We start from the raw sequence: 27,823 nt of genomic DNA on the forward strand, positions 1-27,823 counted from the left end.
TCTTAAAGGCAAAAGTAGTAAGAACATTTTTTAGAAAGTTAGAGAGTAATTTGAATATGAAAATAATATCTTAAATTTTGAAATAAGTTAAAACTGTTTATAAATAAAGCAACATGATTTTTATTTGGTTTCTCTTTATTTTCCACTGATCAATGTCATAGTTGAACATTTTAATTTACAACAGAGGGCATGTTAACTCAAACTTTGCCAAAATAAATCATGTGAAACCAGGCCATTCTGTCTCAGATTTTATCAAAATTACCAATCATAAAATCTTCCCAGTGTCTGCAGAACTTGTAGCCTGATAGCCCCTGTCATCACCCTAGAGCCACCTCTGCTGCCTCCATTAACCACCCCCCCAGGCTTAGATGGTGAAAAGACTTTTCTGAAAAATAACCTAGGAACTTCTACTTCCATCCAAGATGAAGTAACAAGAATTACATCCGCCTGAAGGAATGAAAAAGAATAGAATAACCATAAAACGACGGTTTGCAAGACACTAGACATCAGGCAACAAAGGACAGTGGGACATGAGACAAGGTAATCGAGTGAGGTAACCTCTACAGCTTACCTGTTTATGAACTTGAGAGTTTCCATGCTGCATCAGAAAAGGGGAACCAGGCTGTCTATAGCGCTGCCTGAGAACAGAAGGTGGAGTAAGGGTTTAAGACCAAGCCAGTTAGAATTTGAAGGTACAGTATCAGAGATGAGAGATCTTCATAGAGAAAGAACACATAGAGAGATACATAGAGAGAGATAAGCAGAGGCTCTTCCTTCAGAATTCATCTGAGTAATAATCACCTCTTCAGGTGAGTGAGTTACCTAAAGTGAGGGAAAGAATCTCATAAAAAGATCAGTGCTAACATTGTCCAGTGCTCAAGGGTAGTGACTTTCTACCAGTCACACTAGAAAAACCTCAAGATCACAGGGCATACTTCAGTACTGAGAATATAGAAGGATCATGCCTCAGTGGTAACCAAGTTCCACCTAACAAATCTCAGAATGAGATCCAAAATAACCAAACTAGTTCCAAGCTACTTAAAAGCCTCTTGAAAAAAAATCACAAGAATATCTATACGGAGAGTAAAATATTTAGCACAGATGTAAAATTTACAGTGTCTGTAAATGGATCAATTATCAGGTATGCAAAAACATGACCCAAAATGAAGATAGTAATTACCGATCCAAACCTAGCAAGAATTAAAACAGATGTTAAAACTAGAAGACACAGACATTAAGATTGATTTTTATAACTGTAATAAATAGGTTCAAAAAGTTAAAAGCAAAATTGAAAGATATCTTAAACCCAACTGAAAAGTAGGCATCATCATTTTAGATAAAAATGTAAGACTGCCAGACACAGTGGTATACAACTGTAATCCCAGCAGCTCAGGACGCCCAAGCAGGAGGATTGCAAGTTCAAAGCCAGCCTTAGGAATTTAGTAGGCCCTAAGCAACTTAGTGAGATCCTGCCTCAAAATAAAAAATAAAAAAGGCTGAACATATAGCTCAGTGATTAAGTGCCCCTGAGTTCAATCCTTGGTACAAAAAAAAAAAAAAAAAACCCACAAGACTAACAATGTGCTGTCTATGAGAAAAATACTTCAAACATAAAAACACAAATAGATTAAAATTAATAAGAAAAGATAGATCTTGGTTACACCAATCATAAGACATCTGAAGTGGTTTTATTCATACAAGACAGTAGATTTCAGAGCAAAGAAGAGTGACACAACTAAAAACAAGTGACATAATTACAATAAAAAATAAACAACTTCAAAATTATAGTAAAGAAATTTCAATAATTCTCTCAATAATTGATAGAACATGCCTAATAGTAAAAGACTGGATTTTTTTCCCTTACTATGATAAATAATAAAGGCAGTTCATAGTTACCTTCTCTGTGTCCTGGTATTCCTGGTCAATGCAATAAATCAAAAAACCCATATTTTTGTGATGTATTTGTGTGTGTCATAAAATTAATTTATATCAAAAATGCTATGCACAACACACATATACCCAAGGATAAACAGCACACATGCTAAAAGGCACAGCCATCCCAACACTACACATTCCACAAGATTGTGCACCACATCCCACATTTTACAAATATGAAGAAAAGACAGAGGTGGCATTCTCACCACGCACACATAAAGACATTTCCCACCATACAGATGCATATATCAGTATTCTCATATAAATACACAACACATACCAACTGCCATATAGTACATAAACACAGGAAAGGCACAATCAGAGACATTATTCACGAAACTTATATTCCAAGATACAGCTACTACACTCACCAGAATACATATTCTCTCTCTCCTTTTCCCCTCTTTCTTTCTTTCTCTCTCTTGTGAATGCACATGTACACACACACACACACACACACACACACACACAAACACACATACAAAGTACATATGTCCATATATACCACACAATCACACCCACAACCAGAATACATGGTGTCCTTATGAACTTACACAGATGAATATTGGAAGATTCAACACATACACACACACACACACACACACACACACACGCATAAAAAAAACTTTAACCTTTGTGTCAACTTGCCTCCTCTCTTAATACAGTTTCCCTCCAATTACTATCCCCCCATTACTTTCACTAACTCTTAATTATGACTGTGTAACCACTTCAGGGTACAAGCAATAAATTTTATAGCCAACACAGATTAGCTGATGTGAATATATTTTGGCAAACAAAATTAAAAACCATGTATCAAGTCCAGAATGAATCATGAGATATAGCATTTATAGTCTTTCCAAGCCAAAACCATGTGTATTTTCTAGTTGGAAAAGAAGGGGAAGTCAAGGTCATCATAACAGAGACTAGAGCAGTCATTTTCTAGAATAGCCTGTCCAGACTGGGTCATAAATTCTTCTATATTGATAAATCCCTAAAGGCAGAAATATAAGGTCTATTTAGGTAACTGGAAGCAGAGATCCCAGTGGGTTGGTTACTCCAATCACCAAGACATTTTACAGATTCTCATCCTCTCGTCTTTGGTAGTATTCTGGACGCTTAGGTGAGATTCTTTTCCATCTGCCACCTTGTGAGAACATATGGACGACCCTTGAACGGATCTCCTTGGTCTTGGCTCCATAGACAATGGGGTTGACTACAGGTGGTAGCAGTAGATAGATATTAGCCATAACCACATGAAGTAGGGTGGTGGGACCACCCAGCCTGTGAACCACTGAGAGCCCAATGAGGGGCACATAGAAGACCAGGACAGCACAGAGATGGGAGATACAGGTGTTGAAAGCCTTGAGTGCTGCCCCTTGAGAGGACAGCTCCAACACAGCCCGCAGAATGAGGATGTAGGAGAAGCCAATGAAGAGGGAGTCCACACCCATGACTGAAAGGATGATGAAGAGTCCATAAACCACATTGACGGTGGTGTCAGTACAGGACAGCTTCATAATATCTTGGTGCAGACAGAAGGAGTGTGTGACAGTATGCGTTCTGCAGTATGACAACCGCTTCAGGATGAAGGGCAGAGGGAAGAAGAAAACAAATCCCCTGGTAAGGGCAGCTAGTCCAATCTTGGCCACAGTAGGCCCTGTCAGCACAGAAGCATGTCGCAATGGGTGACAGATGGCCACAAAGCGGTCAAAAGCCATGGCCAGCAAGACAGCTGACTCCATGGCTGAAAGAGCATGGATAAGAAACATCTGGGCCAGGCAAACACTGAACTCAATCTCCTGAATGCCCATCAGGAAAAGGATGGTCATCTTGGGCATGGTGACAGAGGAGAGGACAAGGTCAATGGTGGAAAGCATGGCCAGGAAGAGATACATGGGCTGATGCAAACGCCTCTCCATGCGAATGATGAGGATGATGGTCAGGTTGCCCAGAGTAGCCAAGGCATACATAAAACACAGTGGGAAAGCCAGCCAAAAGTGTACATCAGGCCCCACACCAGGGATTCCCACCAGTAGGAAATAGGCTGGGTGGACTAGAGTTCCATTTGAGAAAGCCATGACAGGGACCAAGGGACCAAGAAGAGCTATGCCTTCTGCATCCTAAATTCAGGGTCTAGGAAATAAAAAAAAAAAAGGAAAAACATGGTTCAGTCATGGCTCAAAGAAGAGAAAAAACTTGTACACAAAAGGCATTGGAGCAGTGACAGTTGCAAACAGGACTGAGTACATCTATTATTCTATACCTCTGCCTCTCTCTGCTCTGACTCTCCTTATACAAGCTTCCCTGAACATTCCAAACCTTATCTTTACCCTCCAAGGTCCCAGCACTGCATGAGCAAATTCTTTTTTTTTTTTTTTTTTTGCACGAGCAAATTCTAATCCTGTCCTATTAGTCTCAGCATGTGAATGTCCACTCATAAGAAATGTAAAACAATTTTCATTTTCAAAGCTGATGTGTCTCACCAGGCCATTGCTCTTGTCCACTCCCAAGAGAGTTAAAAGGTTTCCACTAACCTTCCACTCTGACCCTGGCTCTTCTGGGGCATGTCAGTGTTAAGGTGGGTTTAGGTCCCAAGTCTGAGAGTTCAGTTTGTGATTGCCTCTAAGACCCACTATAACCAGATTTAGGGCAGGATTTAAAGATGGACTTATGTTTACCTCTGTGTGTTTTTTCTCAAGCTTCTCTGGTAGAATCATCAAAAGTAGCAGCAAACACCATTCCCCCCAAGGACTTGCTCCAAGAGAAACAGAATTTCCAGGGGAAGGGCCCAGAAATATGTTTGGAAAAAAACATTTAGTTCCTTTCCCTACATGATTTTTTTTTTCAATCAGAGAAAATTGGGGGAGGTTTTTCTCTCTGGAGAGTGGTAAGGTAGGGGTAAAAAGGAATTGTATTTCCAGCCCTAACAAACAAGAGAACAGAATCTGCCATTGAGATCTCTCAAGTCCAAAATTGTACTTGGCTGGGGTATGACATGGAAACTAGATGCAGCCTGGACACAGAAAGAGAACCTTTCACTGCTGCTCCATTACCATCTGGAGGTCACAGGCACACCCCTTCTTTCTCCCTCTCTGCATGGTGATCTTGCATCACTACAGGCTCAACTTCTCTTTCTACACAGACCACTCTGTTCTAAGCCTCTAACCTAATTTGTCTCATGCTCATTTGCCCCCAATAAGATCCTTTCGAAACCAGTGCCTCAGCTCTGATCCTGAGCTCAGTGAGTAGACCACCCAGCACCCAAGTCACCAAGGTCAAGGCAGCTAGTCCCATCTCCACTTACCTGTCCTTTCACTCCTACATGTGACTTTACTTTTGCAATTAATCTGTTAGGGCTTTTCCTCTTATTTGACATAAGTTCCCTGCTCCCAATCTCATTAAATCAATCCCTTTGTCCTGATTATGAAAAGAGCCTTCTATCTCACCTCCCTGCCTCCAAACCCAGCCTACTGCAATCCTCCTTCCACACCACTGCCTGTAAACAGCAGGAGGACATATTGAGTGATTCCGGAGACTTTGAGACCAAGTGGGAATTCCATAGTCTGCACACAAGCCTCTTCCCAGTGTGACTCCAACATAACTTTACAGCCCGACTTCTGGGTTTCCTTCTTTGTTACCAATTACCAATCCAAACAACAACAACACTACCACCACCACCACCACTACCCCCCCCCCACACACACACACACAGCACACTTGACATTTTTCCTGGAAATTAATTCCCCTTGCCTTGCTTCTTAAGTGAAGGGTAGGAGGCTGCAACTCAGGGTCCTGTTCAAGGGGTCTGAAAAGCTTGGAACTGGCCTCAAAGAGGTTTGAAGAAATTCTTCTTTGGGTAGGTCACTGAACACAGGGTAGGGTCTGGGCTACTGTAATCTGGAAAGGCTGCTTACTGTCAGACCTTGCCAAGCAGAGCAGTCAGACTGCTCAGAGGTCGGGCTCCCTCATATCATGAGACCTCTGTGCAGTGCTCAATCTGCGCTGATTTCCCAAAGCCAAGCAAGCCTCGCCTTGCCTCCTCCGTCTGGTCTAAGCCTGGCATATTCGCATCAAAGTCTCTCTCTGCCCAAGGGCGCCACGCATATATAGCTTCTCTGGGGACCCTAGAGAGTGCATGGAGTGATGAAGAGTGAACTGGGACCGACAGGCGCCTAAGGGCAGCTGATCCCTGACTCCTACCTAATTCTTCTGAGGCCAGTGTAGGAGACTAAGGGGAGTAGTAGTTGCGTAGGATGGGGGGAGAGAGGAGGAATGGTCGGGATGGAGGAGAGGAGTTAATGGAATGGGAATGTGGACGCGCATCAGAAGGTGCAACGGGGATCCCGCGCTTGGCTTTGAAGGCACTCTCCAAGGGGATACCAAGCTGCATCAGGGACTCTCTCGCGTCTTGATGCTGCCCTCTTATGGTCACAGAGGGGAGTTACAATCGCGTAGCTGACTGAGCAAGGCCTCTTAGGATGAAGCCTCCAGGGCCAAGACTCAAGACTCAAGGACTTGGAAGTCTGAGCGCCTCATCGCAGCAGCACTACCTTGCACTTCAGCTCTTCCTCCCTTACCTCTCATGCCAACCTTTTCTTTTTTGGGACACCATTCATTGCTCACTTGTCCCTCCAGAAAGAGACAGTGTAGTGTGTGGTTTGAATATGGGGCTGAAACACTCATTAATGATATGAGCACCCTAAAGCTCAGTTTGATGTGAAAAATAAGATAATAGCAATTCTCCAGTGAATGTTTTTGTTTATTATTAGTTGAAACAACTGCCAATGGAGTCAAAGGAAACCCGTGAGAGAGTGTTACAATTGCCTGAAGTTAAGAGGGACAAGTGTGAGGCCAGAGAACAAAAGGTCAAAAGGTCCCTGGTCCCCTTAACAAGTGTGGGGTGGGGACAGAAGCTTGAAGGCAGCAGAGTGAGTGGGTTGGAAGCAAATGGAGAAAGTAGTTGAAGATGACTCTTTAAGACGTTTGTATGTGAACAGAAGGAAGTGAAATGGGCAAGACCTGAAGAATTAAAGCTCCACAGAGGTTGAACACAAGTAAATATCAGCAGAATGGAGTTAACAGGGAGGCCACCTGTCCTTCACATCTCACACTATTGGTGGGGTTCTTCTAGGCTATGACCCAGGTAGACCCTCTGTATAGCAACCATGAGCAATTCTACTTGATCCCATAGTTTCCGTCACCCAAACAGGCCAGACCACTCCCCTAAACTTAAGATATAATAGTGTGTATTGGGCATTGAAGTCCCTCAAGCACTTTAAACTCAATACTTAACTCATTATCTCTAAACTCATTCTCATTATCAACTAAGCTTATTATTTCTGATGCCCAGTGTGAAACCTGTTCTCTGTTTCCTGTCCCTGTCCTAAAAATGACTCTCTTGGTGCTATAACTTGGATCTGGAATGTCCCCCAAAAGCTCATGTGTTGAAGGCTTGGTCCCCAAGGCAACAATGTTTAGAGATGGGACTTTGGGGAAGAGATTGGATCATGCAGGCTCTGATCTCATCCATGGGATAACCTCTGGGTGGGCTCATCATTGAATGAGCTACTGGGAAGTAGTGGAAACTTTGGAGGTACAGCCTGGTTGGAGGAAGTAGGTCACTGGGAGCATGACCTGAAAGGGTATATCTTATCCCTAACTCCCTTCCTCCCTCTTTCCCTTTTCCTTTCTTCTTTTCTTCCTTCCTTCCTTCTCCTTCCTTTTCCTCCTTCTCTTCTTCTCCTCTTTCCAGATGCCATGAGGTGAGCAATTGTGCTGTGCCAGGCCTTCCCCTCCCCTATAACGTTAGGCCTCACCCCAAGAACCAATGGAATTGAGTGACCATTTACATAAACTTATAAAACCATGAGCCAAAATAAATATTTCCTCCTGTAAGTTGATTTTTTTTTCAGGCATTTTGTTGCAGCAACACAAACTTGACTAACACAGTTGCCCAAACCAGAAATGTTCAAGTCATCATTCTGGCATGCTCTCTCTCTCTCACCTCCCTCTCCACCATATCCAATTAATCATTAAGTCCTCTTTTTTTATGTACTAGAAATATTGTGAATCAGATTATTTTTCTCTATCTCCTTCAACTTTTATTCAGTCCAAGCCAAGATAATTTGTTGCCTAAATTATCAGAATAGTTTATTCACTGGTCAGTCTCCCAGAAGAGCTTTCCTACCAATCCTTTGTCCATATTATGGCAGCAAAAGTTTCCAAACACAAATTCAGTTCATAGAAATTTCCCACTGCTTTAGGAATGGAAGCTGGAAGGTCATACTCCATAACCCAGCTCATTAGAACTCCATGAGCTATCTTAGTGCAAATTACTCATCCCCATCTCTAACCATTCTACCTTCTTTTTTGTATGCTAGGTCCAAGATGTTCCAAAAGAGTCCAACCACCTAAATATGGCATACTCTGTCATCCTCTGCCTTCATATACATTCTCCTCATGGTAAGAACACTCATTTCTTCCTTGTTCTGATTCATTCTTACTTTCATTTATCTGTTTAAATATCCTTCTTAGATTTAGGATGCCAATTCAGATACTAGGAATAGGAATATAAAGAAGAGATGCCACACTGAATCATTATGATGAAGAGGTCTGATAGCAAACATAGCAAAGGTAGAGATTCTAGAGTTAGCTTCTAGTTAGCTTCTAGTGGCAGGTTTGGGAGTAAGATCTGAAGATGGAGTGAAAACTCCACTGGAGTGGAACTCCAGGGTAGTTTGATGATATTGCTGGCTGCATCATCAATAAGTCACTGAATATTTTTTAATATGTCATTTTCATATTTAAAATAGGTTCCTGTCATATTTTATTGTTATTTTTGGTCAGCATTTTGGTTGGCCTCAGTCCCTTGCCTCCTGCCTAAATCTTCTGCTATTCACATCCATAGCAATGGGTCAATACAAACAAACACTATACTGGTATGAGGGCACTATATAGTCTTTAACACTATAGAGCCTATGTTTTTTGTCCACACCTCGTGAATAATTATATAACGCAATTACATTGTTGGTCACATAACATATTCTCACAGTAGAATTTATAATGACATTTTTAAAGTTGTTTTTTTAATTTTTTTGCATTGTGGTCATATAGCAAACCTAAAAAATTGTATATTTAAAAATTCAATTAAATGATATTTAGCCAGGCACAGTGGCACATGCCTGTAATCCCAGCAGATTGGGAGGCTGAGGCAGAAGGATCTCGAGTTCAAGGCCAGCCTCAGCAAAAGCAAAGCACTAAGCAACTGAGACCCTGTCTCTAAATAAAATACAAAATAGGGCTGGGGATGTGGCTCAGTGGTTGAGTGCCCCTGAGTTCAACCCCCAGTACCAAAAATAAATAAATAAATATACATATATTTTGTAAAAAAAACTAAATTCAAAACTGTTCTTACGGTTCTTTTAGTAACTATTGAAATAAAAGTACCAATGTGATTTATGGAAGGTAGCCTGACATATTTAGAGAAAATTTTATACTCCTCAGTAAAGGAATTTAAAAGTACTAAAAGAAGCCAGAAAAATAAGACAATGAACATAAGTAAAACAAATCAAACACAAGTAATAAAGTTAAAATTGGAATGAATAAGTTAAAATAATAAACAATTAACAAAGTTTTTAAATGGGACAATCAACTAAATTGATCTCTGGGAAAAAAAGATAATTCTCTCAGAAAATATAATAAAATGTTGGCAGACACATAATATTAGGGACCAAAATCCAGAAAAAATAAAACTCAGAAATCAAGGGAAATGAAAAAAAAAGGTACTACTTTGTGTAATTCAAATCATTATTGATGGAGACATTGGCACTTGAAGAAAAAACAGCTTATTGAAACAGATTTAAAGTTAAAATAAATATAACTAAACAATAATACAATAAATTGTGAAGCTATTTCTTCTTGTTTTAATCCGACATAACATTGACATCATGTACCAAGATTTTTCTGGCTTATTCTGAGCCAACTCTCCAAATATCTTGCTGTTAGTAATCTATAATTAGTAATAGTTGTTATTGTAATATTTGATTATGTTCTGATACATAGTTATAATTTATTTATTTTTACATCAAACACAACATACACATATGCTACTATATTCCCATCTGTGGCAACTCATACTGAAACGTGCCCAGCACATTCTTGTAAAGGTCCTCTCCGTTCTACTCTCTGACTGTTGGGACTCTTAAAGCCTAATACACACTCTTGGTGACCACCCCTCTAACCCAGAAGCACTTTTGGAAAGGTTCTCCACCTCCTTTAGACAGAATCCTAAGTCTCAGCTCTAAACTCACCTCCATCTTCAATCTCTTTCCTCTACCTAAGTGATGCTCAATAAATGTTTTAAATGACTGTTTTCAAAAAAAATAAAAATAAATAAATGGTTGGTTTCAATTAATTCACTCACTATTCCATTAGGGTAGCCATTTATCCAGACCCAGGTGACAATCCATCTCAGATCTCAGTTATCTCTTTTCTTCTTTGTGTTTATAGTCCCATTTGTTTCAGGAATTTTCTGGGTCTCACCTTTCAGAATTTCAACCATGGCCTGAGCTCCAACAATGGCATGAGGATTCAAAGAGTGTCAGTCTTAGTGAGGAATCATTTGGGACTGGGCATCAATTAAAGGATTTCCTGGTTACGTCCATATTGGATGTACCTTCACTAGTTTGTTTGGTATCGACCTAAGTAGTTTTAAAAAAGACAGAGCCCTAGAAATACAACATACAGGTCATTGTCTCAAGTAGCATGTTGTGTGTGTGTGTGTGTGTGTCTGTGTGTTTGGGTGAGGAAGTGGGTATCTGTTGTGTGGGGGCGGGGGAAGTTTTTAAAATGGAAGTTTGTAACCAAAGATTCCACTTCTCCTACTCCATTATATTGGGAAATATATTTTCCCAATATTTGCTCCTAATTCTTGAGTTGGATTATTGGAATTGTGATGAGAAACTTCTTTGTAAGCATTCAAGGATAAGAGTTTGCCAGGGAAAACAGGAGGGTTTTTAAATGAAGAACCCAGCATGTGACTCAGGAGCTATGAGAGGTTGCAGATCTTGCAGGGAACTAAATACGTGTACCCAGCCCTGTGCTAGATTGAATCACAAAACCAGATATGCCTGATCTCATAGGCTGCTCAGTTTAACATGAAAAACCAGCAAATGAACTGGGCGTCTCTTAATGCAGAACCTGGACCTTCGTTGGATGATCTCACTCCTATGATGACTCCTGGAAGATTTTTTTTTTTTTTTTTTTTTTTTAAGTAAACCTTTTAAGTGGCTCTGAGTGAGGAATGTGGCCGGGAAAACTGTGGAGATAGACACGCCTAGAGGCGGCCACAACTCCGGTTCCCAGCTCCGATAGGCTAGGATTCTCAGATTCCTGTCTGTGATTGGTTGCTCCTGAGGAAGCGTCACCAGCAGGGCGGAGCCGGCGCCTGGACCCTCCCTGATCTCTTTGGCGCTGGCATTCAGGGTCGGGCCCACTGCGCTGTGCAGTGCCAGCCGGGAGCTGTGGATCGCCTGGGCTTGGTCGCGGGGTTCAAGTCCCTGAACCTAGGGCGCTGGACTGGCGGGTAAGTACTGAGTGTAAGTCCTGCGCTGGTGCGGGATGGGTCCCTTCTCACGCAACGGACACTGGGCCGCCGGACCTGGACATTTCCACTTTCGATTTATCCTGCGAAACACTAATCCAGATGGAGAAGGGAGGTGGTAGACAACCGTGCCCCTTTTGAAGTCAGGAATCCTGCAAGCTCGTCTTAGTCGGCCCCCATCAGCCAGATGCCCTCGGGACCTGCCCAGCGCCCTAAAGCCAGAAGATTACTATACCCCACTGCTCCTCAACCCCCAGGTTCCCGCCTTCCCCTCTCCCTTCTCCCACTGGCCTTCTGCCTCCAAAGTCTTTTCCAGTCTCTGTCCCCTCCCCTCAAATGTCTTCTCAGACCTGTGTCCTACTCTGCCAGAGGCACAATTGAAACAACTAAACGTTTAATTACTTAATTTGTCGAAGTATTTTATGTATAATAAAAAAAATAAAACATCTTCTACCGAAGAGCAATAATTATCCATCCCTAAATCTTTGCAGAGGTCACCACTATTAATGTTTCCACGTTATATCTTTTTATGACTTTAAGTCAAAATAATATGCTTTCACTCATCTCATTTCTTGATTTATTTTGATATTTATTTGCCTCAATTTCCTACTGTCACTGTCTTCTCAATTTTCAGTTGCTATTTTAGTTTTTTCTGTTAACCTTTCTAGCTGTAAATAATAGATGTCAACCTCTTTTTCATGTTCTGTCAGCTTCAGGCTGTGCCATTTAGTGCCTCCCCCTCCACTGGCTTAGATGAGGATTTAATATTTGCTCTACTTCTAACCTACTATCAGCTGAACTTCAACAGTTACATTTAATTCTCATGCATTCAACAATATATAAGCACTGTTCTTGGCACTGGAAAAATAGTAGTGAACAAAACAGACAAAATCCCTATTCACACAAAACCTTTAGTGTACAAAGTAAGACAGTCAATAAATATTTGACAATGATGTTAAGAGTAGGATCATGGAGACATCATTCCAGCTAGGAGAACAGCATGAACCCAAATCACTAATAATGAATGGACATGGAATCTGCAAGACATTCTGGAAGTTTATCCATTTGCTGTCCTGCCACTGGTGCTGTTTCAAGATTGAGGGAAGAGCATTTTCCACAGGATCCCTTTGATACAGCTTGTTTTGAGCTGGAACTGAGAAGCTCTTGAGTTGGTTAGTAGTTTAGCAAAACTGGATTCCATAGTTTGGTACCGATAGTAGATGAAGAAAAAGCAAGAAGCAGGAAGATATGACCTGCTGATATCTTCTAACAGAGTCCTGCATGATTTACTAACCTGCTTCATCCAAGAAGCCCTCCTGGATGAGCCTGAACCACAGTGATTTCTCTCTTTTGTCTTGAATTTGTATTATACCTTGAAATCAGAGAGGTTAGGTAATTTGCCTAAAATAGAATAGTGGAACCCTGGGTCAACCATCTGTAAAATGAGAACAATAATGATTTCTATCTAGAGTTGTGAAATAAACAATCTGTGTAAAGTGCACAGAACAGTACCTGGAACATAGTGCAAGTGTTCAAGGAGTACTTGCTATTATTATTAATTTATGCTCTCAATTACCTATAATTATAAAAGCATTTTTTCATTTAGAAACTATTTTTTTCCAGATGTGGTGGCACACTCCTGTAATCCCAGCAGCTCAGGAGGCTGAGGCTGGAGGATCACAGGTTCAAAGCCAGCCTTATCAGCAAAGGTGTAAACCAACCTAGTGAGACCATGTCTCAAAATAAAAGGGGCTGGAAATTTGCCTCAGTGGTTAAGCTCCTTTGGGTTCAATTCCTGGTACCAAAAAAAAAAAAAAAAACTACTCTATGCCAAGCTGGTTTATTCAACAAATATTTATTGGGCAATATCTGCATGGCAGGTACCATTTAGGTGCATAAACCAGCATGATCCTTCCTTTTACAGACTTTATCACATAACACAAACTTGCAAAGTAAATAAATAATGCCCAGTGAGCCAAGAGCCTACCCAATATTGACCATGCAAGTTCCATATCCATATGTGGCCCTGGCAAAAATCTCAGGGTTTTGTTGTTGTTTTTTTCCTGTAATGATGGCTTTATCAGTCTACTGTCATGTATAGCTAATTAAAACAAATTAAAGAGTTATAAAAAACAAAAGGTTGAGTCTTGGCGTGTTAGTGAATGAAAAGGTATGTTAGTGCAGGAATTCACAGAGCAGAAGGAAAGAACTACTGTTTTTCTTATATTTTTTTTAAATATTTATTTTTTAATTGTAATTGGACACAATACCTTTATTTTATTTATTTTTATGTGGTGCTGAGGATCAAACCCAAGGCCTCTCACAGTGTGCAGCATAAGAAAACAAATTATGCATAAAAGCAATGGGCTTCCAACATAGGCCTTTTGCACCTTGAAGTATATAAATGTACACACAGACAGACCAGAGTGAGGCTGGAAGTATTTATGATCTTACTCTGACAACTGAAATACCACATATTATGTGTTCTTACCCAACTTCAAGAGAAACTGCTGCTGTATAGAGCATGACTGCAGTGAGATGGTCTAATAGTACAAAACCCAGAGAAGAACCAAAGTTGATCAAATGAACGAAAACTGAGAACTCACAAATTCCATCAGCTAAGACATCCCTACCTATCCCTAATGTGATATGAGTAATGTGGCCTAGTCAGAACTCCAGCTGAGAAGTTAAATAAAGTCAGTAAAGGATCCAAAGGAAAGAGATCTTTTTTGGTCACTTATCATTTTTATTGATCTCTCTGTTCTTCTTTTACCTTTTTCTCTTAATTGTTTTTCTTTTATTCTTGTAGGTTTCAGTACTTCTCCCTAGTTTTATTCAAGTTTTATTCATGTTCTGAGGAGGACATGAGAAGGAACCATGGATCTCATAGCCTTGGTGGAAGCCATTATGGAAGAAGTGGCCTGTCCCATCTGCGTGAGCTTTCTGAAGGAGCCTGTGAGCATTGATTGTGGCCACACCTTCTGCCATAGCTGTCTCTTTGGACTCTGGCAAGTCCCAGCAGAATCTGAGAACTGGGATTACACCTGTCCCCTTTGTCGAGCTCCTATCCAGCTAAGAAACCTGCGTCCTAATTGGCAGCTGGCCAGTGTTGCAGAAAAAGTTCGTTTGTTACAGCTTTGTCCAGGAATGGAGCTGAAAGGCGATGTGTGTGAGCTCCACAGGGAAGAGATAAAAATGTTCTGCAAAGAGGATGGACTGATTATGTGTGAGGCCTGCAGCCAGTCCCCAGAGCATGAAGCCCACAGTGTCCTGCCCATGAAGGATGTTGCCTGGGAGTACAAGGTGGGAGATAGAGCCTGGCCATTCCATATCACAGATCTGACTGGCCCCTCATTTGGCCATCTCCACAACGAGGGCCAGCCCAAGAGACTGAGAGCCAATTCCTTTGGCTCCTGACATCCACCCACAGTTCCCTAGAATCTGGTACATTGAACTTTCCTTGTATTCATGAACTTCTTTGATTTTCTTCCCTCCCACTTCTTCCACTTCCTACCTCAAGCCCAACATGGCTTAATGTCCAAACAAGTATATTTTCAATTCTGATAGTTTGAAGGATACCTTTAACTTCAGTTCTGTGTGGCTTGGGTGAGTTTAGATAGGAGGCTATTATTTAGTAGTCACAGCTACAGTTATCAGAATCTGTAAACTTCTAGCAGTGCCACAAGAAATCACTTGAAATTGAGTGAATCACTTTAACTCCTTCATTTTATAGACAAAAATGAAGCTTAGAAATTTAGGATCTTAATAGTTGATTTTAGAGCTGAAAAGAACCATGGTAAGACGACACTTAGAACGGATTTGCCAGTGCCAGTTTTGGTTTAAGCACTTAATATGTATTAATGCTCACAGCATCTGTTTTCAGATCCTTTCTGACTTTAAGTTAGTTAAAGGAAGATCAAAGGCTAGTCATTGGTTTTTTGCTCTTTGGCCAGGATTCTTTCTCATTTCCCAGCTCCTATTGTTTAACTTATGTATGGGGCTGGAGTCACCTCTGTCACATCTGCTCCTTTTTTGTAGGCACCCTTGTCAGCTTCCAGCCTCCAGGCTGCTCCTTGCTCTTCTCTCAGGCCTATGCTGATGATTCTTTATTAGAACCATTTATTTTTTTCTATCTGGGAAGAATTTCTAAAACATCGGAAGTATATACTTTCTTTTCCTTTTTCTTTCTTTTTGAGAATATTAGCATAAGAATGAGGTATAACACTATAACATAGGAATTAAGAGCTGAGCTAAATCCCAGCCCAGCCATTTATTAGCTGGATGACTTTGGATTAACCTCAGTTTTCTTATTTATAAAATGGGGATAATGCCAAAGTATTAGTGCATGTTTGGTGCTTAAGCCATATGTGGCATTTGGTAAATCTTTAACAAAATCATCAGAATTTAAACTCATATTAAAATACTTACTTCTTTCTAGTAGAAATCCCTTGTATTACTGTTCTAAGAAAGTGCTTCTTGCCCTTTATGTGCATACGAATCACTCAGCGATCTTGCTGAAGTTCAGATTCCCATTTGAAAGGTATGTGATGCAGCACAAGAGTCTGCATTTCTAACAACCATCCAAGGAATGCTGGTATTGTTGACTCTAGACCACACTTTGAGTAGCAGGGTTCTGGGATACCATAGAATAACAAGACAAATAAGAATAAAATTAGTCATGAACAGGAAAATCCAGGATGTTTTTTCTAGAAAAGTTATAATGGGCCTTTTCTTCTACTTACAGACACTTAGGCATTGTGGGAATTGAAGTGATTTTTAGCTCAGAGAGCTACACTGCATGTCATCTAGCCAGGTCCACTCCTTCTATGGCATTCCTTTTTCTCCCAGCATCTATTCAGATTCTTGCTATCTGAGGTTCACTGGTTTTCCCATTACCTTCCAGTGTTAAAAAGCTTTTTTTGTTTTTTTTTTAATCAGTGTGAGGTGGCTTTAACAGTTTCTTTATTTATCTCTTACAGTGGAAACTCCACAAGGCTCTGGAACATCTGAAGAAAGAACAAGAGGAGGCCTGGAAGCTGGTAGTTAATGAGAAGAAACGAACTGCCCTTTGGAAGGTAGGTTGCTGTCATCCCCATGTTGTTCTGGAGCTGGCTATGGTGCTTCTCATCTTTGTGTAGCAGAATGTGGGGCTTGAAGTCAGAGAGCCTGGAGTCCCAATACCAGCTTTCCTTTTACCTCAGGCCACAGGCTTTTCCACCCATTGCTTGATTATGATTAGGGATACCTCTGATCTCATGCCCTCATATATTAGAAAGGAAAGTATGTGCCTCATATACATGGTAGCTCATGGTAGTGTGGCTTGTCTAATGCTAGTAAATCATAGTTTCCATTTCACTTTCCCAGTTAAAGAATAGTTGCTATGAGTTCAATTATTAAAATATCAGAAAATAATCTCTGACATACACTTGAAGCTGATAAATATGAAACTGTCAGAAAGGTTGATCAAGAAAGTGATCTAAAGTACTACATTGAACAGGTATAACACCAGCAAGAGGAAACACCATCTATCTGTATAGTTCATTTACACTGCTTTAGCAAGTATATCTGGTTATTATTCTGAAAATGGAAAATATTCTAGCTCTTATGGTACTAGTATAGTATCATGGATCCTACTGGGGTCAATAATAGTGGTACAGGTTGAATACCCCTTATCTAAAAAATCTGAAATCCAAAGTGTACTAATATCCAAAATTTTTTGAACACCAACATGATGGATTGCATTCAAAATATAAGAACATTAAAAATTATTATATAAAATTACCTTCATGCTATGTGTATAAGGTATATATGAGACATAAATGAATGTTTTTGTTTAAATTTGGGTCCAATTCCCAAAATATCACTTTACATATAAGAAAATACTCCAAAATTCAAAAAGATCCCAAATCTAAAACACCTTTGTACCAGGTACCAGGTATTTCAGATAAAGGATATTCAACATATAAAAGAGACCCAGAAGAATGCCCTGAAGCTGTGGAAGAATAAAGGTAGGAACAGTTAGTATCCTTTATCTTTGTCTCTACGGTGCCTAGTACTTGGTTGTACCAAACATTCCACAGTATATGCATACACACCTGTCAGTGTCCCCAATTCAGAATGACCCTTATACCAAAAAAAATATCAGTGCTGATTCCAATCTTGGCTCCATAGATACAGGTGGAAATCCGAAAGCAAAGTATCATGCGGGAGTTTGAGAAGTATCGTCAATTACTAAATAATCAACAGCCACCGGGTCGGCAGCTAGAGGTGGAGGAAGCTGCAGCTCTGGCCAGTCTAGAACAGGAGAAAGGAGAGACTGTGCATAAGCTGGAGTTGAATCACGAGGAGCTCAGACAGCAGAGCCAGGTCTTATGGAAGATGGCTGCAGAGTTGGAAGAGAGGTATCAGAGACCTGTCCGTTGGATGCTGCAGGTGAGTACCACCTTTTCTTGGGAGGCCTAAGTGAGAGCAGAAGATAGACTGAGATTCCAAGAGAGAGGATTACCTGGTCTTCCATGCAGCCTGTCAGCACTCTGCCTGCCAGTTAGGGACCCTGTGTGTCCCTAACTAATACATGCTGTTCTCCTTTCCCTGGTTAGGTGGTAGTTCCATAGACCAGCTCATTCTCCAAACCAGGAATAGGTCAGCAGGTACTCAGGCAGCTTGGCATCATTCCAGTTCCTGCCCTCCACACTGGGAATCTTGGATGGAGCCTAATGTTGGCCAATGCAGCCAACTCTGCTCTGCTGCCCTCTCACAGGTTCTCCTGCTATAGCACTGCTCAGCTTTTCTCCATTTCACTCTGAGAAACCCCTTCCAGAGTTCAGTGTTTTGTCTGTTCCCTCCAAAGCACTCATGTGCTGCATTTTTTTTTTCTCCTTCTAGGGTATTCAGGAAGTCTTAAACAGGTATGTTCCCACCCTTGGAGCCTCTAGGCAGCCTTTTAGGGGATAGAGAAGCCAGACCCACAAATGGGAAAAGAAAATGATGCAACAAAAGTAGACACTGATCCATAATCTCTTCCCTCTTCCCTTATATTGGCTGAAGAAAAATTGTTGATATTTCCTTTTTCTTCTTGGTACTTGATCGAATTCATTTCAGGTATTACCAATGAGAATTTTAGGTAAAGTTTATAAAATAGGTGGTTTCCAGTAAATCACCCATGGGCAGGAAAAGACTGCATAGAGGTTCCAGCCTTTCTCCTTTGCAGGACACTTTTTCCTCTTCTGGTGTCAAATACATACCCAAACTTTTCCACAGCATGGAGATCTGAGAGTTTTCATTTCTATGTCTTAGTTTGAGACTCAGCCAAATCATCATCACATCTCTGCTTTGCTAAGGAGGGGCACCTTGCTGACTGTCCCTGGCCATGCCCTTCTTCCATATTCTAAGGAAAGGCTCATATGGCAGAGCCAGAATTCTTGGCCCCAACATTAGCCCTCCTCTACCAGGAGCAAGTCTTGGAGCCTGCAGCAGCCAGAACCAGTCTCCCTGGAACTGAAGACAGATTGCCGTGTCCTGGGGCTGAGAGAGATCCTGAAGACATATGCAGGTAATGGATGCTGGGATGATTGGGATAGCAGTTTGAGGGATCCCTCCCTCCTACAGAAGTGAAATAACTCATTGCCCTCTAGATGCCCATCAGTGAGAAATCGGTGGCTGGATTTATCAGAGAAATCTCCCTGGTGGCCCTTGCTCTGTATTAGTGTAACCAACCAGGATCTTTTTCCCTAGCTGATGTGCGCCTGGATCCAGATACTGCTTACTTCCGACTGATCGTGTCAGAGGACAGAAAATGTGTGCACTATGGAGACATTCAACAGGAACTCCCTGACAATCCTGAAAGATTTTACCGCTATAATATTGTCCTTGGCAGCCAGTGCATCTCCTCAGGCCGGCACTACTGGGAGGTAGAGGTGGGAGAGAGGTCTGAATGGGGTCTTGGAGTGTGTACAGAAAATGTAGACCGGAAGGAGATAGTCTATTTATCCCCCCAGTATGGATTCTGGGTGATAAGGCTGAGGAAGGGAACTGAGTACCGGGCAGGCACTGATAATTACCTGCTTCTGTCCTTGCCAGTTCCTCCTCGCCGCGTGGGGGTCTTCCTAGATTATGAGGCCCATGATATCTCCTTCTATAATGTGACTGACAATGGCTCCCACATTTTCACTTTCCCCCCTCATCCCTTCCCTGGACGCCTCCTGCCCTATTTTAGTCCTTGCTACAGCATTTGTGCAAACAACACTGCTCCTCTAACCATCTGCTCCCTGGATGGTGAGGATTAGTAGAGCCACTGTCTACCCTAGCACCCTTGGAATTTGGCCTGGCCCACAGGGGTGTTGGAGGATCCTGCCACTGAGAAGTGTCCCCTTGAACCAAGCCTAGAATCCAAGGACTCCTCTGCCCAACCCTGTGGTCTCTTGGTACTGGGCCAAAGTTGATCACTAAACCACTCATGTGAAAGAGTGGAGTGTCAGTCAGATGATCACTGTGATCCATGAGGGAAAAGTAGCATGGCCAGTGGTGAGGCTCATCAGTGCTCAGATACTTTGTTGGTGTAAGGATCAGGACTTTGACGATTCTGTAGCTCACAACCCTCTTGCCTGGTCTCTGTCAAATGCCACAGTTAAGTCAGTGAGCATGACAAAGTGGTTCCAATCTCAGGAAACCTTTTAAACAGGGTTTACCATTGAGCCTAAAGAATAATGTCCCATTGCCATCCCCCTCCTGAGCATGAGCTGAGCAAATCATTGTCCCTCAGATTCTTAGCCCTGCCTTTTTCTCTAACTAGCAGTATCAGAAAACCTATGAGCCTTAGTGTTTTATTTTCACTTTGTGGATGTGAAAACTGAAATGGCCTTGAAGCAAGTTATTTCTTACAAAGCTATAAATAATTTATTTAAAATATTTTTTAGTTGTAGATGGAAACACAGTATTTTTATTTATTTTTATGTGGTGTTGAGGATTGAACCCAGTGCCTCACACATGAGAAGCAAGCACTTTACCTCTGAGCTACAGCCCCAGCCCTACAAATAATTTTTAAATCACTTTAAAAATTATAAAGTTATTTTTCACATTCAAATGAAACAAGTGACAAACTCACTTCTAAGGTCACTTGTCATCATATCATTCACTACATTTGGGTCTGAAAATTCTCACATATTTGAGAAGTATTAAGTGTCCTCATTGGAAAATGGGCATAATTTGGCTCAAAACAACTTATTTGCCTACTCCATAGGGTAGCTGTAAAGATCCCAGATCCCAGTCATGCCATTGTTCCTTTCTCAGGGATAAAGGAAGGCAAACCATGGATTTGGCATGTGGTGACCTTTTCACCTGCCTATGGTGCAGTCAGCATCTACATAGCAGTGCCTTTGTTTCTGAGGACTTCTTGTGACACTCTGTAGCCATTTAGACAGAAAGGTACTATGTCTGTGTTTGTCTTTGGAATGGAGTATGGTCTTCGACCTCAGCTTACAAAATAAAGATAATGAAAAGTAAAAGGAAACAAAACAAGAAAACAGGAAGGAAACCTCATCTACCAGCGAGTTAGGCTAAAATTTGGATCTTTCGATGTCATCAAGGGAATCTTCATTCTTCTTTTTACTTCCATTGTATTCTTTCTTTTCTCTGAATCTATAGGGGAGGGAAATGTGCAGAGAAAGAACAGGACTAGACACAAAAAGTGAGTTTGAGATCAGATATTATAATGAAAGGGAATTAAGACCACATATTGGTCTTAGACCTTAGAGAGATTATTGTTAGCCTTAGAGAGAAAGGTTGACTTTAGCGGGAAAGGTTGTACAAAAATAGTTCATTACAAGTCCTAAGATTATGATGTGGAAGCAACTATGGCTAGAAACAAATTTCAAGGCAAGCCAAGTATTTGAGAATTATTGGCCCTATTGTGAGTGCTACAATGTTTACAAAATTGCATGTTGTCTCTGTGAGGCAATATAACACAACCTCTGGCACAGTTTATCCTTGCATGAAAACCCTTATCTAAAGGGTTAATTTAGGATTGGAGAGTAAAATTGATACTACATTTGGTGTACACAGACACATAGCTGCTTCCAGTTGGTCATAATAAGGAATAATAAAAATCGCCTTTCTGTGTTAATTGTATTGGTTGTTTACATATGAAGAAGGTCAAACAGGCCACAGTAAAGAAATAAACTCATTCTACCACCATGTGTCCAAGTTGCTTCTCAGGAATTAGGGGAAAAAAGGGGTGAGGGGTGGATATTAATATCAGGAAATGATCTGGTAAGTCAAAGACCTGATCCTGACAAAAGGTTGAGCCGAGTTGCATTAGAAGGATCATGTGTGTTTGTGTGAGGACTCCCTGGGAAATAGAATTGAGAAATAGGTTCTTAGAAAGTGCTCCCAGTTATATCCAAGGACACTTAGCAAAAGAAGATGGGGGCAAATCAACGTTGCTTAGAAGGTACCTAGAAATAAAAAGGACGATTAGGTGATAAATTTATTCAAACCTAGAGTAAATTAAGGAATGAAATTACCTCAAGTGTAATTTACTATATGGGGTTTGTTGGTTGTTTGCTACAATTTAACATTGATTTGTATGCATTGGCTATTTGTTAAATGAATTAAATAACATTGTTATCTCACATTGTCTAATTTTTAAGACCAGACAAAAAGATAATTTTTTTCATGCATGAAAACCCTTCTCTATAGGGTATTTGCTTATACTTCCTTTTTAAGTATTCCATAAAGATGAGAACCTTATTTGTTTGGTTTAGCATTACAAATCAGTCTAGTACTGTGTGTGTGTGTGTGTGTGTGTGTGTGTGTATACACATGCTTGCGCATGCACCTGTGTTTACACATGTGTGTGTTAAATATTTAAATATCTAAGTGAGAGAATTTTTATTCAAGTGCCTAAAATTTAATAAAAAATAAGTTCTTCCTGCCTCAAAGAGGCAATAAAAGCTAGATAGTACTCCAAGGAACAGTAAAACTAGATGATAATGATACTTCTGTCCAATACTAATTTGATGGATAATTTCTTTCATTGTAATTCTCAAAAGTGACTCCAACTGGAAAGAGACAAGTAGTTGTAATGGGGGTAAAGTGCCTGCACTGCTCCCTGTTATGCCTAGGTTGACACTTCCAGCTCAGTGTGATCAATCCCTATAATACATGGCCTGCTTTTCCCAGCCTTGTTTTACTAATAGACAGGGATGCCATACCTGAGCTTTGAGGAGACAGTTGTTAAAATGTAAAAATGTTTGAGTCCTACAAAAGGAGGAGACACGAGGACAAATTCTTGGGTTTCAAACTCTCCACAAGAAATGCAGTCTACCTTTTTTTCAAATAAGATTGATGATCTCTTAAAATCCAAACAGTGTTTACTATGGGTCCCAGACACTAGTTAAATGGGGACACATCACTTCATGCAATGGGACAAGGCAGTGTCTGCATGTACTGTAAGAAGCACAGGATATTCTGTTTGGAGGTAGCCAGGGCAAGAAACCAGTACACTTTGAGAAGTACATAGCTCAGAAAATATTTGAGTAGCCACATGGGTCACCATAATTTCAGAGAATGCCAACCCGAATGAAACACAAAGCTGTTAGGGCAACCGTCCAGTTGGAAATGCTGGTAGAAATTTCTGTTTTACTTGCAAGTGGGACTGGAACTTTGTTGCTTTACATCATATCATTTAATCCATCACATATTCTTTGATCTAATAAATATATTCAATTCTTCAGGTTGCTTATGCAGAAAGAATAGTATGACTTTCAAAATGAAAATCTTAACTATGGAATAAATTTATAATCTTGTTTCATTCTTGTTTATGGGTTGCAAGAAAAGAGTTTCTTTTCATTGCTCTTTGGTACATCATTATAAGATTTTTAAGAGGCTGGCTTCTACTCTGTTGGTATTAATAAATAGAAAACATCCTTGGTAGGTAAACAAGTCAAATATTAATAAATGGATGCTAATTAAGCAGCAGATCTATTTGAATAGAGTGAACATATTAGTACCAGTTTATAGGACTACAGTTGTAATATGACCTAGAACTGCCTCTTAAAAGTGTGGAAATATAAATGTTCTGGGTGCATTTTTAAGTACATGTATTGTGTCAAATGTTGTGTTATGTGCTCTCTATTTACAATTTCACTGAACTTTAAGTACCATCTATAAGTTATCTTTGTTTCCACCATCACTAGAAAAAAAAGTTAAGATTGATGATAGAACCTCTTGCTTTCAACACAGTTTCTTCTTGCACTTTGAATTTTGATGTTACCAGAAATTATTTTTATTAATATTTTCAAATGCACTACAATTGAATATATGAGTCTTTTGCATGTGAGGTCTTTTTCCCCCTAAAATATATAGATTACTCAGTTTAACATATTCTTAAAGAGCAAATTAAAAATAGAAATATATGTGGATCCAGGGACCCAGAAAAAGAAAAGTGCCATTTCTTTATATTCTTATATGCTAACCTTTTTATCTAAGTACATACACCTAAGTGGTGCCATGAGAAGTACCTCTGTTATATTTGATTTCCACCTAGGTGTTTTGAGATTGAGCTACAGAGAGGAGGACTAGTAAGCAAAAATAACAATGTCCAAAGTCAAACTCACATAGACTTGCTCCTGTTGCTTAAAAACAAAAAGATTACCATTGGCACCCTAACTTCAACTAGTTTAACAATAGGGGATGAATTAAAAACATGTAAGAGTATTTTATAAAACTTGATGATGGAGTGTACCTTGGTATCAAGGGTGAACTTGAATCAGAGAACCGGAGAAACATTGTTATCAACCTAACTACATAAATATCTTACTTGCTTTGGTCTGGGTTTCTCTTTTCAATTACATTTATTGGAAAATGGCCACTGTGATTGATCTCAAGTTTGTATCCCCTCAAATAAACTGGAATCCATTTGTCTGGAGCTTGATTTTTGTGTAGGTGTGAGCATATGACACAACTTGAGTGGACTCAACCACAGGTTCCAAGAAGAGAGTCATATAGAAAAAACTTTTCCCATATAACCACATGAGGAGAGAGGCAGTTCTGAGAAAATCAGGCAGGTGAATTTATACTGGTTGGGCAGAGGGATATATACACATTTTTTTTCAATATACAGAACCACATGTTATAAATGTTCTTGTGTATATTTTCACATGTATATTTATATAAATATTCATGTTTATGGATATGTATATTCTAACCCTACCCTCTAACTAGGTCCAAATTCTAACAGTAGTCATTAGATGACTTTTATTAAATATCATACCTGTATATATGAATATTCACTTACATTGACATCTACATTTACATTTCTACATATAAATGAGGTATATGTTCACATACAGTCATTTGCATGTTTATACCATTTGAGTAGGCCAAAAACTGTAACTATGCATGTATCATGAAATTCATCCATATGTAAGACAAATATCTATACGTTTTTGTATAGATTTTTACATTTTTCAAACAAAAATGCATGTATGTGGATATGTTTGTTCTCAAGTTTATATCCTCAAATAAACTATCTCGTAACCTTAATGAGTTCAAAACTTAGTACTTAAGCCTGACACAACTCTCACCATGGAATAATTTTTATATAAAACATTTCAATACAGATTTATACATTCATTGACATATAGGTAAATTATGAGTGAGTATATTTATATATATATTTATATACTCACACATAATTTACCTATATGTTCATAAACATTCATCTGCATAAGCATGCCCTATAATTCATCCAAAGAGTAGCTATGCATCTTATACTAAATTTTTTCATATTCAGTACCACACATTTTAGATAGGGCTGTGGCTCAGCTGTAGAGCTCTCCTCTCACATGTGTGAGGTCCTGGATTTCATCCTCGGCACCACATAAATAAAATTATTTTTAAAAAAGTATTGTGTCCACCTACAACTAATAAAATATTTTTAAAAAGAACCACACATTTTAAATGTTTTTGTCTATATTTTCACAGGTATATTCATAAAAATAGTCATATTTATGCATATATATGTTTACACCCTAACTTTAAACCTACCACTACCCCCACCCTTTAACAAGGTTCAAACCCAAACACTCAGTAGCCATGAGTGACTTCTAATAAAAATCATGTTTATATGAATATTTATACTTACATTTACATCTACATTTACATTTTCATGAGTAAAATGGCATACATGTTCATATACAGTTATTTGCATATTCACACCCTTTGAATAGAACAAACAGTACCTATACACTTATCACAAAATTTATCTGTATGTAAAAACAAATACATGTTTTTGTATAGATTTTCACACAAAAATTTGTATTTCCAACCCCAAACCTAATGCTACCCCTAAACTTAGTGCTTAAGCCTGATACAACCCCTAAAATGGAAGCCTTTTTATATAAAAGTGTACATTTTCAATGCATATTTATATATGCATTGACATAAATATTGATCTATTCACATATAGTTTATATGTTCACATACATTCAATAGCACATTCATGACTTTTATTTTATACAAACGGTAAGTATGCATCTTACCCCAAGTTTTTCCATATACAAAACCATATAAACATCCATACCCTTGCCCTAACCCTACCACTACATTCTAACTAGGTCTTAATCCCAACACTATAATCACCATGAGACAATTTTTATTAAGTATCATGTATGTTTATACAAATATTCATACTTATATTGACATCTACATTTACATTTTCATGTATAAAATGGCATTTATGTTTATGCACAGTCATTTGGATATTTGTCCCTACTAGTAAACCAAACCTTAATTATACACATATCACAATATGATTTAGAGATTTTCACACAGATATTTATATAGGTGAACATGTATGTTCTAACCCTAACCTTAACCTTAATTCTACCCTAAAGTAAGTGCTTAATCCTAACACAATCCGTACCATACAAGCCATTTCAATAGATAGATTTCAATGGATATTTACATGCATTGACATAAGTATTTACATATTCACATATAATTTCTATATTTGTTATATACATTCACATGTATATGCATGCAAAATATTTTACCCAAATGGTAGCTGTGCATCTTACCCTAAATTTTGCCATATACAGAATCACACATGATATAAATTTTTGTGTATATTTTCACATGTATATTCATATGACTGTATATATTTATGGATATAACTATCCATACCTTTGCCCTTACTCTAACTCTACCCTCTAACTATGTCCTAGTAGCCCATCATGAGACAATTTTTATGAAAAAATCTTATATATTTATATAATATACATACTTATGTTGACATCTACATTTATATTTCCATGATTTATGACATATATGTTCATATACAATCATTTGCATATTCAAATTCTGTGAATATACCAACTGTAACTATACATGGATCACAAAATTCATCTGTGTATTAAATACTTATACATGTTTTTGTATATATGTTTGCATACATTTTCACACAAAATTTCATGTATGTAGATATGATTGTTCTAACCATCCTAACCCTACTGCGAGCTCTAAACTTAGACCAAAGCTTGACCCAATGCCTACCATGGAAGCCTTTTTATGCAAAAATGTACATATTTCAATGCATATTCATACAGCATTGACATAAATATATATTTTCATATAATTTACATATATGTTCATATACATTCCTTGGAATATGCATGCCCTAAATTTTATCCAAATGGTAGATATGGATTGTTTTAGTCAGCTTTTTCACTGCTGTGACTAAAGGATCTGACCAGAACAATTGTAGAGGAGGAAAAGTTGAGGACTCATGGTTTCAGAGGCCTTAGTCCATAGAAGGTGAGTTCCATTCCCCTGGGCTCAAGGTGAAGCTGAAATCATGGCAGGAGAAGTTGATGGAGGAAAGCAGCTCATATCACGGTGACCAGGAAACAGAGAGACTCCACTTCTAGATACAAATATATACCCAAAGCCACACCCCAATTTCCACCTCCTCCAGCCTCACCCTATCATTTCAGTTACCACTCAGTTAATCCCTATAAGGGGATTGAATCACTGATTGGTTAAGATCTTACAATCCAATCATTTCTCCCCTGAACCTTGTCTCACACATGAGCTTTTGGGGAACATTGCACATCCAAACCATAACACAGATCTTACCCTAAATTTTTCCATATACAGAACCACATGTGACATAAATATTTTCCTGCATATTTTCATATATATATTTATATAAATACTTATACTTATGGATATATATTTTCTAACCCTAAACCTAACACAACCCTCTAACTGGTCATAATTCTAATACTA

The 27,823-nt window shown here is 39.2% G+C and overlaps 2 protein-coding genes across 4 annotated transcripts; one reads left to right on the plus strand and one right to left on the minus strand.

The window, feature by feature from the left end:
* Positions 1-3,008: 3,008 nt before the first annotated feature.
* Or51d1 (olfactory receptor family 51 subfamily D member 1) lies at positions 3,009-10,250 on the minus strand. Its single transcript, XM_078044937.1, has 2 exons — positions 10,245-10,250; positions 3,009-4,055 (listed from the first exon to the last, which is right to left on the minus strand). The coding sequence occupies exons 1-2, from the start codon at positions 10,248-10,250 to the stop codon at positions 3,009-3,011; spliced, it is 1,053 nt and encodes a 350-aa protein (XP_077901063.1).
* Positions 10,251-11,379: 1,129 nt separating this feature from the next.
* On the plus strand, positions 11,380-24,461 carry Trim68 (tripartite motif containing 68). Of its 3 annotated transcripts, XM_005323119.5 has the most exons (7): positions 11,380-11,518; positions 14,346-14,839; positions 16,516-16,611; positions 17,708-17,968; positions 18,422-18,444; positions 18,988-19,088; positions 19,271-24,461. In XM_005323119.5, the coding sequence occupies exons 2-7, from the start codon at positions 14,414-14,416 to the stop codon at positions 19,819-19,821; spliced, it is 1,458 nt and encodes a 485-aa protein (XP_005323176.2). In that variant the 5' UTR covers positions 11,380-11,518; positions 14,346-14,413; the 3' UTR covers positions 19,822-24,461. The 3 variants fall into 3 exon arrangements, with proteins under 3 accessions (XP_005323176.2, XP_021580707.2, XP_021580706.2); XM_021725032.3 differs by lacking the exon at positions 18,422-18,444 and having other exon boundaries at positions 19,271-19,409; XM_021725031.3 differs by lacking the exons at positions 11,380-11,518; positions 14,346-14,839 and adding an exon at positions 14,846-14,980.
* The last annotated feature ends 3,362 nt before the right edge of the window (positions 24,462-27,823 follow it).

The sequence above is a fragment of the Ictidomys tridecemlineatus genome, chromosome 4 (assembly GCF_052094955.1).
Source record: "Ictidomys tridecemlineatus isolate mIctTri1 chromosome 4, mIctTri1.hap1, whole genome shotgun sequence".
Lineage (NCBI taxonomy): Eukaryota > Metazoa > Chordata > Mammalia > Rodentia > Sciuridae > Ictidomys > Ictidomys tridecemlineatus.

What these genes read in the sequence shown, in the direction of transcription:
- Trim68 (XM_005323119.5), top strand. Translation starts at nt 14,414, where the DNA reads ATGGATCTCATAGCCTTGGTGGAAGCCATTATGGAAGAAGTGGCCTGT. An exon ending in ATGTTGCCTGGGAGTACAAG is followed by an intron (nt 14,840 to 16,515) that starts GTGGGAGATAGA and finishes TATCTCTTACAG; the next exon opens with TGGAAACTCCACAAGGCTCT. An exon ending in ATTCAGGAAGTCTTAAACAG is followed by an intron (nt 18,445 to 18,987) that starts GTATGTTCCCAC and finishes CTCCTCTACCAG; the next exon opens with GAGCAAGTCTTGGAGCCTGC.